At 40.5% G+C, this 15,305-nt stretch overlaps 1 protein-coding gene across 4 annotated transcripts in view; it reads right to left on the bottom strand.

The window, feature by feature from the left end:
- The window catches only part of TTC27 (tetratricopeptide repeat domain 27), a 162,549-nt gene that overhangs the window by 109,042 nt on the left and 38,202 nt on the right, over positions 1-15,305 (bottom strand). For all 4 annotated transcript variants that reach the window (XM_036263218.1, XM_036263219.1, XM_036263220.1 and 1 more), the window contains one exon: positions 8,804-8,870. In XM_036263218.1, coding sequence (XP_036119111.1) covers positions 8,804-8,870 — 67 coding nt within the window. The remainder of the gene's footprint in view (positions 1-8,803; positions 8,871-15,305) is intronic.

Genomic DNA, 15,305 nt, shown 5'->3' with positions numbered 1-15,305 from the left:
GTTTTACATCAATGATTTTAGCTATAGATTTCCCATAGATGCCCTTTCTCAGGTTGATAAACCTGTCTACTCCTAGTTCACTGAGTTTTTATAATAAAAATCTGTTGAACTTTTTTCAAATGCTTTTCTGTTTCCACTGAGATCATGGGCTTTCTCCTTTACTATACTAACGAGCTGAATGCACTACCTATTTCATGTTAAACTAGTTTTGCATTCCTGAGATGAAGACTATTTGGCCGTGACCTTATTCTTTTTATATATTTCTGTTTCATATAGTCTGAATACTTTTGTAGCTATTTATGATTAGAGTTCGAACCCAGTATCAGTTACTCCAACATGACTGAAATAAACCACAAATAAGTGTTAAACTTAAACCGCGGTTAACTGTGGAGAAAGAAGTAGCCATTACCAAACTAGATGGTAGTAAGAAAAGAACCTTGTAAGATCCCAAATCCTATTACTGATTCTATCTATTACTGAAATAGGATATGCACACGTAACTCAGTTCAACTCCAGTCAAAAATATTTATTAAGCCTCTGCTTAATAATAGTTAACCTATAAACTGAAAGAAGAAATAAAATATACCCATCTCCTGCTTTTTTTAAAGTTAGCAAGTTATAACACAGAGACAGCTATAAGGATCATTATCAATAAATACCTACTAAATTAAAATACCCAAAGTAACATTTTGGGAGACAAGTATTTAAACCACTAAGAAAATAAAAATTCTGAGCTATCCTGCTTAATACAAAACATGTCATATTGCCCGAGCCGGTGTGGCTCAGTGGCTGAGCATCAACCCATGCACTAAGAGGTCGCCGGTTCAATTCTTGGTCAGGATACATGCCCAGGTTGTGGGCCCAATCCCCAGTGGGGGGCATGCAGAAGGCAGCCAATCAATGTTCTCTCTCATCAATGTTTCTATCTCTCTCTCCTTCTCCTTTCCTTTCTCTCTAAAATTAATAAAGAAAAAAATATTTTTTTTAAACAGAAAAACAGAACATGGCATCTTGTAATGCTAAAACAAACTATCAGAAATATTGTGGCTATCTCACAAGTTATATCACCTATCTTAAAAAATTAAAATTAAGAAATGAGCATGCTCTAGAAAAAATATAGGTGATCATTTTAATCTGTAAAATTGGTTAGCAAACTATTTTATGTTAAGTACTTATTAAATAGCTTTAAAATTAATAGCAGAGCCCTGGCTGGTTTGGCTCAGTGGTTAATAGCGTCGGCCTGCGGTCCAGAGAGACCCGGTTCGGTTCCCACTAAGGGCACGTACCTTGGTTGCAGTTTGTCCCCGGCCCTGGTTAGGTTGGGTGGGTGGCAACCACTCCACGTGTCCCTTTCATGTCGATGTTTCTCTCTCTCTCTCTCTCTCTCTCTCTCTCTCTCCCCCTCCCACTCTATCTGAACAAAATGTCGAAAAATGCCCTCGGGTGAGGATTTGAAAAAAAAAAATTAATAGCAGAAAGAAAAATGCATACAATATAATGTGAACTTCTAAAGTTCTTTTTCCTTTTTTCATTTCCAGTGACCTTGGGATTTTGGGCAGTCAGTCAGAAGGCAGGCTGCCAAAATCAATTCACACTGAAGCAAAACTTTTGCCAATTAAAACTGAAACACCTGTCTGAATTAACAAAATTGTTCTCATTTTCAACAATGAAAGGAAATTAAAAGCATTACTGAATGTCACTGACTTGGCTCATCTGGAAGGAAATAACGTAGATAACCCAGCTAATTTTAAATTATCAAGGCGATATGACATAAAGGCTCTCTAAAACAGGTTGGGTTATTTTTACTATGACTCATTCAGTTTTCCTGAAACGTGCGGATATAATATCTCAGGAATAGTACTACATAATGAAAACTTAAAAAAATTAAAAAAAACTTTTAGGACAAGCTTCTGACATGGCTGCATTAAAACATTTTCCCAACAAATCTCACATATATTATAAAATGCTACACCAACATGAAAACACAGGCAAAAAATTTCTCCAAAAATGACTATAACATCATTTTAATAAACTTTAGGACAGCCCTGGCCAGTATTGCTCAGCGGTTAGAGCGTCGGCCTGCGGTCCAGAGAGACTCGGGTTCGGTTCCCGCTAAGGGCACGTACCTCGGTTGCAGTTTGTCCCCGGCCCTGGTTGGTTGTGCAGGTGGCAGCCACTCGATGTGTCCCTTTCACATCGATGTTTCTCTCTCTCTCTCCGAACAAAAAATAGAAAAAAATGTCCTCGGGTGAGGATTAAAAAACAAAACAAAAAAACTTTAGGACAGTTCATTAAAACTGAATGAAATTTAGAACCAATAAGCCATTCATTTGTTTATTCAGTAAATATGTACCAAATATCCAATAACCATGATCCTATCCCTCCAATGCTTACAATTCACTAGTGGGAGGATTAAGATTTCTGTTGTGCCCTGGCTGGTTTTGCTCAATGGTTAGAGCGTCAGCCTGTGGACCTTAGAGCCCTGGGTTCAATTTCCGATCAAGAGCACATACCTAGGTTGCAGGTTCAATCTCCAGCCAGGGATGCAGCAGGAGAGGAGTCAACCAATCGATATATCTCTCTCTCTATCTCCCCCATCCCACTCTATATCTAAAAATCAATGGGAACATATCCTCAGGTGAGTGAGGATTAAAAAGTAATAATAATAAAGTACAATAAAAAGTACAACTCCTGTTGTGCTTGCTCTTCTATCAGCAAAGGAAGACACCTCAATCTCAGTAGTCCACAGCCAGAGCACGGGCTGCCCAGCAAGAAAGGGGATGCTACTGCTTTCCTCTCCGCTCCCTTCCTGCCACATCTGCAGCCAATTCCAACCAGGTCCTATCCACTTAAGCAATCCTATTCCTTTCAACAGAAATGCTCCCCTACAAACCAGTGACCAGACAGCCTGGCTCGTCACTGAAAGCTATGGGTGTGCCAGCTTCTACCTTCTAGGAAGAACTTTCACACCCATTCTGTAATCTGATCCTCAAAAGCGGTGCTGAGGGTGGAGCACATCACTCCTTCCCCCTTTTCACAGAAGAGAAAGATGAAACAGTAGTGATCCTTACCGCTAGGTACGAATGTACTGGGTAGTACACTAGGCTAAAGCAGCACCACCTAAATTCTGCAACTAAGTGGAGTAATGCAGCACCGAGCTGTAGGACAGAAATAAATCTTGTTGCAGAATTTTTATACAGGGTGGGCAAAAGAAGATTTACAGCTGTGAGTACACAAAATGCAGTTTACTCTTATATTATTATTGATTACTGTATTATTTTCCATATGAACAACTGTAAATCCCCTTTTGCCCCACTCTGTATTTCATTCGTTCTCATATTCTGCATATATTTATTGATCAACAACTTTGAGTCAAGACTTGAAGCACTGTATCAGGCCTTGCAGAAGACCCAGAGAACAGAGCCCAGTCTCTAAAATTGGAAGTTTATAGTCTTACGGGGAAGATAAGACATATACATAAATAGTTATAACATAAGCCCAAATATGATTCTTGGTCAAAGAGAAGTACAGACAAAAGTTCAAGCGTTCAGAAGTGGGGTAGCACCTCAAATATTTTTGGAGTTGTAAATAACAGCTCACAAATGAAGGATATTTGTATACAGGATATATAGCTATACACGATAGCAGTATCAATGAAATTCCTCACTAACACCAGAAGCCACTTCTAATTCATCTTACTGTCCGGCTCAGTATCAAGTACAGAGAAGGGATAAGAGGAAGGACTGGCAGATAAAGGAAGAGCTGATGAGGGCTGATTTGGGTTTTCCTGCTATATTGTTTGTTTCCTTTGGGACTAAAGAAAGAATGGGTGGTACAGAGCACAAGAATGCACGGGGCTTCTAAAAGCCTTCTCACATAGACACTCCTTGCCCTACTACTTACCAATTGAGAGTCACACACTCATCTATTTTTTGTTGTTGTTATTTATTTATTTTTTAATCTTTATTGTTGAATGTATTACAGATGTTCCTCATTTTCCCCCCATTGACCCCCCTCCTCACCCCTCCCATCCCCCTTCCACCTTTTCCCACACTATTGTCTGTGTCCATTGATTATGCATATACTGTAAGTTCTTTGGTTTATTTCTTCCCACCCCCCAACCCTTTTCCCTTTGAGGTTTGTCAGTCTAGCAATGAATTTGTACTTCTTAATCCCTTCACCTTTTTCACCCACTCCCCCAACCCTGCTCTCATCTGGCAACCAACAAAATGTTCTCTGTATCTATGAGAATGTTTCTGTCTGCCTGTTCATTTTGTTTGTAGGTTCCATTGTTGATAGATATGTATTCATTGCCATTTTGCTTGTTCATATATTTTATCTTTTTCTTCAAAAAGATCCTTCATCATTTCATATAATAATGGTTTGGTGGTGATGAACTCCTTTAACTTTTTCTTGTCTGGGAAACTCTTTATATGGCCATCGATTCTAAATGACAGCTTTGCAGGATAGAGTAATTTTGGTTGTAGGTTCTTGGTTTTCATGACTCTGAATATTTCTTGCCACTCCCTTCTGGCCTGCAAAGTTTCTTTTGAGAAATCAGCTGACAGCCTTATGGGAACTCCCTTGTAGGTAACTAACTGCTTTTCTCTTGCTGCTTTTAAGATTCTCTCTGTCTTGAACCTTTTGCATTTTGATGATGATGTGTCTTGGTGTGGGCCTCTTGGGGTTCATCTTGTTTGGGACTCTCTGTGCTTCCTGGACTTGTATGTCTGTTTCCTTCACCAAGGTAGCAAAGTTTTCTGCCATTATTGTTTCAAACAGGTTTTCAATTTCTTGTTCTCTCTCTTCTTCTTCTGGCACCCCCAAGATGTGAATGTTGGCACGCTTGAAGTTGTCCCAGAGGCTCCTTACACTATCCTCGTTTTTTTGGATTCTTTTTTCTTTTTGCTGTTCTGATTGGGCATTTTTTGCTTCCTTATATTCCAAATCAATGGTTTGCTTCTTGGATTTACATACTCTACTATAGAATCTGTGTAAATTATTCTTTATTTCAGTTAATGCCTCCTTCATTTCTGACCGTGCATCATTTCTGACTGGTCCTTTTTTATGCTCTTGAGGCCCTCACTAAGTTCACTGAGGTTCCCACTAAGCTCATTGAGCATCCTTATAAGCAGTATTTTGAACTCAGCATCTGTTAGGTTGCTTATCTCCATTTTGCTTAGTTCTTTTCCTGGGGTTCTGTTCTGTTCTTTCATTTGGAACCTGTTTCTTTGTCTCCTCATTTTGGCTGCCTCCCTGTGTTTGTTTCTATGTATTACTTAATGAGTTGTATGGGGCTATCTGAGACCAGATGCTGCTTGTTTGAAAGAATTTAGGAAAACCTGAAGCAGAATCCAAGACAGGCCAATCCTATGGTTAAGCAAGTGGCAACAGCTTGGGTGGGCCTGAAAGTTGGGTGGGGCGGGTCCTCAGGGAGTCAGCAGGGCGGGGCTACCAGTGTGAGCCAGGTGGCTGGAGTCCCAGATATGGTTTCTCTCTGCCGCCCCAGGGAAGGGCTCACCAAAGGAACAAAGGCCTCTGACAGCACGTCTGTCCCGGAGAAAACCCCCTCTCTAGCCCTCGCTCCAATGCCAAACAGCTCAGTTCTTCCCTGTATGTCTCTGGTGCCCCTCAAGCTGCCTCCCCTCCAAGCTTAGAGGGAGAGAGTCCGATAAGTCCGTGAGTGGGCCCTTTAAGGAGCTGCCTGGGGCTCCAGCCGCTTCAGCCTCCCTGAGCCTCAGTTCCCACTGGTTTTCCCAGCCAGAAGTTATGGGGATTCTCTTCCTGGCACTGGAACCCTGAGCGGGGAGTCTGGTGTGGGATGGGGACCCCTCAGTCCTCAGGGAGGATCTTTCCAGCCGAGGTGTCCTCCTGATTTTTATCGGCCACACGTGGGTGTGGGACCAGCCCATCACGCTTCCGCCCCTCCTTCCAGTCTCGATGCAGCTGCTGCTTTAATTCCGTAGTTGTAGGACTTCCATTCAGCTTGATTTCAGGCAGTTTTGATGGCTGTTCTGTAGTTTAGTTGTAACTTTGATGTGGTTGTGGGAAGACGCGATACCACATTTACCTACCCACCATCTTGACCGGAAGTCCACACTCATCTCTTTAGAAGAGTTAGGGCAGCCCAGCCAGTGTGGCTCAGAGAATTGAGCATTGTCCCATGGACTGAGAGGTTCTGGTTCAATTCCCAGTCAAAGCATATGCCAGGGTTTCGGGCTCGAACCCTAATGGGGGGTGTGCAGGAGGCAGCCGATCAATGTTTCTCTCTCTCTCCCTTCCTCTCTCTCTAAAAGATCAATAAAAACATATTTAGAAAAATAAATAAATGGAAAAGGTAGGCCTCACACTATGAAGCACTGTGATCAAACAGCTTTCCTCCAAAAGGAGACCAGTCTTCAGGTCAGTTCTGATTTGGAAAAGAGCCCGAGGAGGAGAAAGAGCAAAAGAAACTGCAGTTCAAAGCCCTTGGGAGGAAGTACAAAACCTGAAAGTATGACCTTCACTGCAGCCAGGAGGGTGAGTTAACCAGTACCAGAGTTAGCGGAGTTAATTTCTTCAGAAGCACCTCACAATTTAGAGGAACAACAATGGGGAAAGAAATAAACAATAATAATAACAATAAAGAATCAAAGAAGAAGTAGAAAAAGAAAGGTTTAAAAGAGAAGAAATATACCCCTACCCACAAGAAAAGCTAAAAATAAAAAATTAACTGTCTAAGTGGAAACAGAGTGTTTTAGTATCTTCTCAGGATAACTGTGGATAGTATATACACCACCATTAACTGACTGTGAGACCAGACCTGACAGGATGTTGCTACCGACCACCCTCCCCAGAGAGGTTAGCAGGAGCACTTCCTATCTACATGCTACATCCTGTTCACCTCAGTCACCAGAAGAAACCCAAGCATCCCAGTCATCCTCTATCATGTAGACAATTGTCTCCACCCAGCTCTGCACTTCCTACACTGACTCAAGCTCAGCACCATTCCAGAGCCCTGCATCCTTCCCAGTGCCTCACTCACTGCATACAGACCTGAGTTCAAGGTCACCTACGCACTGAGATCTTCCCCACCACCTTGTCTAACACAGCTGTCCCGGTCCCACTCTTACTCCCTTACCCTACTTGACATTTCTCCTGCGCACTTCTATTAAATATGCATTTCTCTCTTGGTCTACTGTGTATTCCCCCCACAAGAGTGCAAACTGATGTAAACTCCTAAAGGGGAAAAACTGCTGTATCCCTGATGACCAGAACAATGCCTAGTACATATTAAGTAGTCAACAGACATTAGCTTCATAAATAAATGGGAAGTACATAATAATTTTAATGGTATCTTTTTAAAAATGCTTGTAACATTTTACTTGTCAAATTCCTGACAGTATATGTAATGAACAAATAAGGACATTTTTACATAGTAACCTAAACACACACATGCTATAATGATAAACAGCAAGGATTTCTAACAAGTGGGAAAATAAAAAGGGTACCCAGAGAACTCAAAGGATTATCATCCAACCAGTTCCAAAACGATATGTAGAAAACAGTAACTTGCAAAATTTATATTACAGTACAAAGTAAGCGAGCTTTCCTTTCTATCAGATAAATATACTTTATTTATGCCTTATCTGAAAAATAACAAAGAAATAAAACATAAGAATTCTAACTTGAGTCCCAACCACGATATAAAAATGCCTTTGAAAAAAATGATGTCTATCTTAAGCAACTTCTGTTCATTAAATATGTGTGCATTTTCCTCCCTAAAGCTAAAAAGATACTGACTGACCTCTTCATTTGTGACCTCTCTCTTCTTGAAAAGACTTCTTTGATCTCAAATCCTCAAACATCTATTACTCTCTTTCCTTTTCACTGCCATTTTTCTCCAACTGGGGTCTTCATCAACTTTGACATACCCCATTCCCTCCTTAATTCCCTGGAATGACCAGATATTCCACCGAAACCGTCATTCGAGATAAGCGATGCACTCCAATTATCGAAGCCCACGCTTTTCTCCTCCCTGCTCTATGCTGTCGAATGCTGACAAGCACCCTCATGCTCTTGCCACCACCTCTCTCCCTGGCCTCCATCGCCCATGCTCCCCTGGTTTTGCTCCTAGCTCCCTGAAGTCCTCTCCTCATCCCATCCATGCAGGTCACCCTCAGTTTTACAGAACTATATACTAGAGTGGCTTTGGAGCAAAGAGTCAAACGCTTGCTCTGCCACTTCGTTTATTCATTCGACATTTATCGAGCTCCTATTCTGTGCGATGCTCTGGAACAAACAATAAACAAGAAATACTTGGTCACTGCCCTCCAAGCCAAGTAAGTACAAAGAAAAGTACTTATGTTTAAATCAGAAGCAAGAGAGATGCAGTTTGGAAACTAAAATGATGAGTTTTTGTTCCCTTAATTTCCTTAAGTGGCAGTGTTTCAATGTGAGCAATCTGAGGCTGGAATACACCAGAGGCCAAATAATCCATAAGGAAAAAATAATAAAATGGAACCCTGGATGGTTTGTTCAGCAGTTAGAGCATCAGCCCGTGGGCCAGAGACCCAGGTTCAGTTCCCACTAAGGGCACGTACCTCGGTTGCAGTTTGTCCCCGGCCCCAGTTGGGTGGTGCGGGAGGCAGCCACTTGATGTGTCCCTTTCACGTCGATGTTTCTCTCTCTCTCTCTCTTTCTCTCTCTCTCTTCCTCTCTCTCCCTCCCACTCTATCTGAACAAAAAATGGAAAAATGTCCTCAGGTGAGGATAAAAATAAACAAAAACAAAATAAAATGGAAAGAAAGAAAAAACTACTCACCGACGTAAAAGCCAGCAGCTCCTCTCCAGCTAACTGATGCACTGGGCTATTCTTTTGCAAATCTGTGCTTTAAATTTAAAAAACGTAAATTACTTTTAAAATGCATGTTGTATCTAATGCAATATAATTTTTGAAAGGTAAATTAAACTTATTTCACATATTTGAAAGCACATACGTTAATATTACTGTATTATATACAGATGTAGATATGAGTTTGCCAAAGTTAAGTACACAAAATAGTAAAATAGTGACAAAATGTGGTTGGTGTACTAAATGTCAACATAATTTATTTTACTATGATAAAAGAAATCCAATCTGTGCCACTCCACACAAAAAAATGAAAAGAATTAATATGATTTCAACTCCTATTTATTATACTCATGCCAAAAAAATTAAAATATTACCATAACCATCTAACAGTTCTTAAATGTTGCCTAAAAGGTAGAACAATGGGAATTCTTATATCCTGCTCGTCTAACTATGATTTGGTAGCAAAATCTTGGAAAACAATTTAGCACTATCTTGTAGTAATTCTGTAGTAGGTGTAAGAGCCCAGAGAAAATTCTTGAATGGGTATAGCACAAATTATATACACAAATATCTATGGTAATATTGTGAGAAACAGAAAAAATCTTTAACAATCCAAATATCTAAAGAAGACTAATAAATTGTGAAATATTCATCAAATGGAATGCTAAACTGCAAAGTAAATCGCAGATACCCATAAACTAATGAATCATAGAAACACAATAATGGGAGAAAAAAAAACAAATCACAAAAGATTACGTATAGTAAGCTATGACTATCATAAAGCTCAAAAAGAGACAAAACGAGCCCTGGCCAGGCAGCTCAGTTGGTTGGAGTGTCATCCTGTATAAAACAACGTTGCAGGTTAGATCCCTGGCTGGGGCACGTAAGGGAAGCAACCAATTGGTTTCTCTCAAATGGATGTTTTCTCTCTCTCTCTCCCTCCCCTTCCTTAAAATCAATAACAACATAACCTCAGGTGAGTTTACAAAACAAAAGAAATAAACAAAATGAAGCAATTGACTTTAGAAGTATAATAAGTGTGAGTAAATATATTTTTTTGAAAAGGCAAGAAAATGACAAAATTCACAAGAGCTGGGCCTCTGCGAAAAGGAAGGAGGAGACGGGCAAGAAGCGCACGGACTGGGCTGACCACATGTGTTATCTTCTAGCTCTTGAACTATGTGGCGGGTTCACTTTATTATTACACTACGTTCATGTAATATAAACTTACATTAGTATAGATATCATTTTGTATATAAATATTACTTATACTAAGAAAAGAAAATATCACCCCACAAAATAGTACCACTTCCTTATAATTTTCAATATTGTTTGGGATTTTATTTTATTCTTCTTTTTTTTTTTTTTCATTGATTTTAGAGAGAGAGGAAAGGAGAAGGAGAGAGAGAGAGATAGAAACATCGATGAGAGAGAACATTGACTGGCCACCTCCTGCATGCCCCCCATGGGGAATTTGGCCCATGACCTGTAATCGAACTTGCGACCTCTTAGTGCATGGATCGACACTCAACCACTGAGCCACAGCAGCCAGGTTGTTTGGGATTTTATAATCAGCATAAAATATTTATATAATTACTATAAAATGAACTATTTTTATTGTTGGTAAAAAAAAAAAAGTGAATGAGGGAATTATGAAATCATTTTGTTTAAAACACACACCACATACACACATACATACTTAGACATTTCTAGTTTGACTGCACAAATTATGTTTCAGTTGGCAAGATAATCCAATCAACCTCTAAGGTCTTTTCAATTCTAAGACTATGACTCTAATGAGTGAACAAGAACATAAAAGTCTGTCCAAGGTAAGAACTTCACCCAAAATAAATCCACATTCAACTCTCACATACAAAATTCCAATTCTAATTCACTTCATAATGTATACATATAAAGTGAAAAGCTACAGGCTCATTAAGGCCCTGGCCGGTTTGGCTCAGCAGTTAGAGTGTCGGCCCACAGACCAGAGAGTCCAGGGTTCGGTTCCTACTAGGGGCGCATGCCTTGGTTGCAGTTTGTCCCCAACCCCGGCTGGGGTCATGTAGGTGGCAACCAGTCGATGTGCCTCTTTCACATCAATGTCTCTCTCTCTCTTCATCCCTCTCTTCCTCCTGCTCTATCTGAAGATCAATGCAAAAATGTCCTCAGGTGAGAATTAAAATAAATACTAATAGCCTGGAGGGGAGAAGATGGCGGCGGGCAGGACTGGAGGGAGGGTGAGTGTGTGAGAGAGTGAGCAAGTGTGTGAGAGGGTGTGAGTGGACGTGAAGGTGGACGACCAAACCCGAGCAGTGCAGAGCTGTGGAGCAAAAAGTTCCTGTGCTGTGGACAGAGCAGCCAGCTACCGAGGTGAGCAGCCCTTAAGGGCACCTCTCCCTGCACCAAGGGGAGGTCCCAGCATTTTGGAAGATCCAGGGTCTTCCCTGGGAGGAGGCAGTGGGAGAGGCTACAGCCCAGCAACCTGAGCCCATCAGCATACATGGCACCATTGGACCAGTGGACACTCTGTGTTAACACAGACCGGTGCACAGTAGTGGAGCTCCCAAGGTGCCGGTGGCGGAAGCCGCAGACAGCTGGGAGCCCAGCACCATCCCCCATAGTAGCAGCCTGATCAGAGTCGAGAATAACCCCAGCAACAGAGGCTGGGGAGCAAACATCCATCCCCAGGCAGCAGAAGCACAGACCAGCAGCTGAGACCCATTCCCAAAAACTACAGCAAAAGCTGAGCAGGAGTTGAGCCCCATGGGGCAGCAGCACTCCCCACCCACAGCAGCAGGACCTGGAGCTCCACAGAGGGCTGTGTGGTCCAGTTGCTCACAAGTGCTGTAAGAAGCTGGAGCCCGAGAGGGACTGGTGCAATCCAGCTGCCTGCCCACAGGACCTGCAGGATGCAGGGGCACTAGAGAGGCCTGTGTGACACAGCGGGGACTATGCAATCCAGTTACCCACGGGACCTGCGGGGTGCTGAAGCACCAGAGAGGCCCGTGCGATCCAGCAGACCATAACATAGGCATAGAGCCGGGTCCCCAAAGGGAATGTGCGATCCAGTTACCTGTGGGACCTGCAGAGTGTGGGGGCACCAGAGGGCCTGTGTGACCCAGGTGCTCACAAGAAAGGCATAGAGGATGTGAAAATGGAGGCGGAGTGAATGGAAGCTACACAGATGATCTCCCAGGACCAAACAGGAATTAGAACTAAAATAAAGACAAATCTTTAGAAAAAAGCAACAGAAAAGCAGAAGGACAGAACCATATCAAACATCTTCTCAGATCACAATGGCATGCAACTAGAAATCAACTGCAATAAGAACATGCAAAGACATTTGAAAACATGGAGGCTAAATAGCATGTTATTGAACAATAAATGGGTTACCATGGAGATCAAGGAAGAAATTAAATAAACTTCCTGGAAACCAGTGAAAATAAACACACAACAACACAAAAACCCCAGAGCAAGTAGAAGGAAGGAAATCTATGGGATGCAGTAAAAGCAGTTCTGAGAGGGAAGTTCATAGTACTACAGGCCTACCTCAAGAAACAAGAAAAATTTCTAACAGACTATCTAACTTCACAACTTAAAGAACTAGAGAGCAAACAAAAAGAAAACCCCAGAGCAAGTAGAAGGAAGGAAATAGTAAAGATCGGAGCAGAAATAAATGACATGGAGACCAAAAAAAAAAAAAAAAAAAACAATTCAAAGAGCTGGTTCTTTGAAAAGATAAATAAGATCAATGGACCCTTAGCAAGACTCACCAAGTAACAAAGAGAGAGAACCCAAATACACAAAATCAGAAATGAAAGAGGAGAAATAATAACTGAAACCACAGAAATACAAAGGATTGTTAACAAATATTATGAACAATTATACGGTAACAAATTCGACAATCTAAGCAAAACGAACAAATTTCTAGAAACACACAGTCTCCCAAAACTGAACTGGGAAGAGATAGAAAACTTGAACAGACCAATAACAACAAAAGAAATTGAAGATGTAATCAAGACTCTCCTAGCAAACAAAAGCCCAGGCCTGGATGGCTTCACAGGGGAATTTTACCGAACATTCAAAAAAAAACTAATACCCATTCTCCTCAAACTATTTCAATAAATTCAAGAAGAAGGAAGACTTCCAAACTCGTTTTATGAGGCCAGCATAATTCTAATTCCAAAACCAGAAAAATACACTACAAAGAAGAAAACTACAGGCAAATATCCCTGATGAACATAGATGCCAAAATCCTGAACAAAATACTAGCAAATCAAATTCAGCAATACATCAAAAAAATTATTCACCATGACCAAGTGGGATTCTTCCCAGAGATGCAAGGTTGGTACAATATTCACAAATCAATAAATGTGATACACCACATAAACAAAATGAAAGATAAAAACCATATGATCATATCAATAGATGCTGAAAAAGCATTCGACAAAATCCAGCACCCATTTCTGATAAAAACGTTCAGTAATCTGGGACTAGAGGAATCATATCTCGACATAATAAAGGCCATATATGAAAGACCTACAGCCAAAATTATACTCAATGGGCAAAAACTAAAAGCATTTCCCTTAAGAACAGGAACAAGGCAAGGATGACCACTTTCACCACTCTTATTTAACATAGTACTGGAAATCTTAGCCACAGCAATCAGGAAGAAAAAATAAAAGGGATCCAAATGGGAAAGGAGGAAGTGAAACTGTCATTATTCGCAGATGACATGATACTATACATATAAAACCCCAAAGACTCCATCAAAAATCTACTAGACTTAATAAATGAATTTGGCAAAGTAGCAGGATTCAAAATTAACATCAAGAAATCGACGGCATTCTTATACATCAATGATGAAGTCACAGAAAAAGAAACTAAAAAAATCCCATTTACCATCGCAGCAAAAAAATTAAGATACCTTGGAATAAACCTAACCAAAGAAATACAGGACCTATTTGCAGAATACTACAGGTCATTAAAAAAAAAAAAATAGAGGAAGATATAAAGAAGTGGAAGCACATACCTTGTTCATGGCTTGGAAGAATTAACATCATTAAAATGTCCATACTACCCAAAGCAATCTATAGATTCAATGCAATCCCCATCAAAATACCAATGACATACTTCACAGAACTAGAACTAATACTTCAAAAGTTCACATGGAACCAAAAGAGACCCTGAATAGCCACAGCAATCTTGAAAGAGAAGAACAAAGATGGAGGGATCACATTACCAGATTTCAGATTATACTACAAAGCCACTATAATCAAAACAGCCTGGTACTGGCATAAGAACAGGCAGATAAATCAATGGAACAGAAAAGAGAACCCGGAAATGGACCCAAGACAATATGCTCAATTAATATTTGACAAAGGGGCAAGAGCATATAGTGGAGTAAAGACAGCGTCTTCAATAAATGGTGTTGGGAAAATTGGACAGCTACATGCAAAATAATGAAACTAGACCATCAACTTACACCATACACAAAAATAAACTCAAAATGAATAAAAGACTTAAATGTGACTCATGAATCCATAAAAGTCCTAGAAGAAAATGTAGACAACAAAATTTCAGACATCATACGCAGCAGAATTTTCACTGATACATCACCTAAGGCAACAGAAACAAAGGAGAAAATGAACACATGGGACTACATCAAACTCAAAAGCTTCTCACAGCAAAAGAAACCACCACCAAAATGGAAAGGCAACCCACTCTATGGGAGAGCATAACTGCCAATGATACATCAGATAAGGGGTTTATTTCCAATATATAGAGAGAGCACATGCAACTCAACAAAAGGAAGACAAAGAACCCAATTAAAAAATGGGCAGGGGAACTAAATATACACCTCTCCAAACAGGACATACAAATGGCTAAGAGACATATGAAGAAATGCTCAAAATCACTAATCATCAGAGAGATGCAAATTAAAACAACAATGAAGTATCACCTCACACCTGTCAGAATGGCCGCCATCAACAAATCATCAAACAACAAGTGTTGGCGAGGGTGTGGAGAAAAGGGGACCCTAGTACACTGCTGGTAGGAATGCAGACTGGTGCAGCCACTATGGAAAACAATATGGTGTTACCTCAAAAAATTAAAAATTGAACTTCCATTTCACCCAGTGATCCCACTTCTAGGAATATACCCTAAGGAGCCTGAAACACCAATCAGAAAGAATATATGTACCCTCATGTTCATAGCAGTACTATTTACAATAACTAAGATCTGGAAACAGCCCAAATGTCCATCAGTAGACAAATGAATAAAAAAGCTGTGGTACATATACACAGTGGAGTACTATGCAGCTGTAAGAAAGAAAGAAATCTCTTATCCTTTGAGATGACATGGAGGGACCTGGAGAGTATTATCCTAAGCAAAACAAGCCAAGCAGAGAAAGAAAAATATTACACGATCTCATTTATTTGTGGAATATAATGAACATAACAGTCTGAGG

Source organism: Molossus molossus, unplaced genomic scaffold (genome assembly GCF_014108415.1).
Source record: "Molossus molossus isolate mMolMol1 unplaced genomic scaffold, mMolMol1.p scaffold_m16_p_15, whole genome shotgun sequence".
Lineage (NCBI taxonomy): Eukaryota > Metazoa > Chordata > Mammalia > Chiroptera > Molossidae > Molossus > Molossus molossus.
This window is presented reverse-complemented; position numbering and strand designations above follow the sequence as displayed.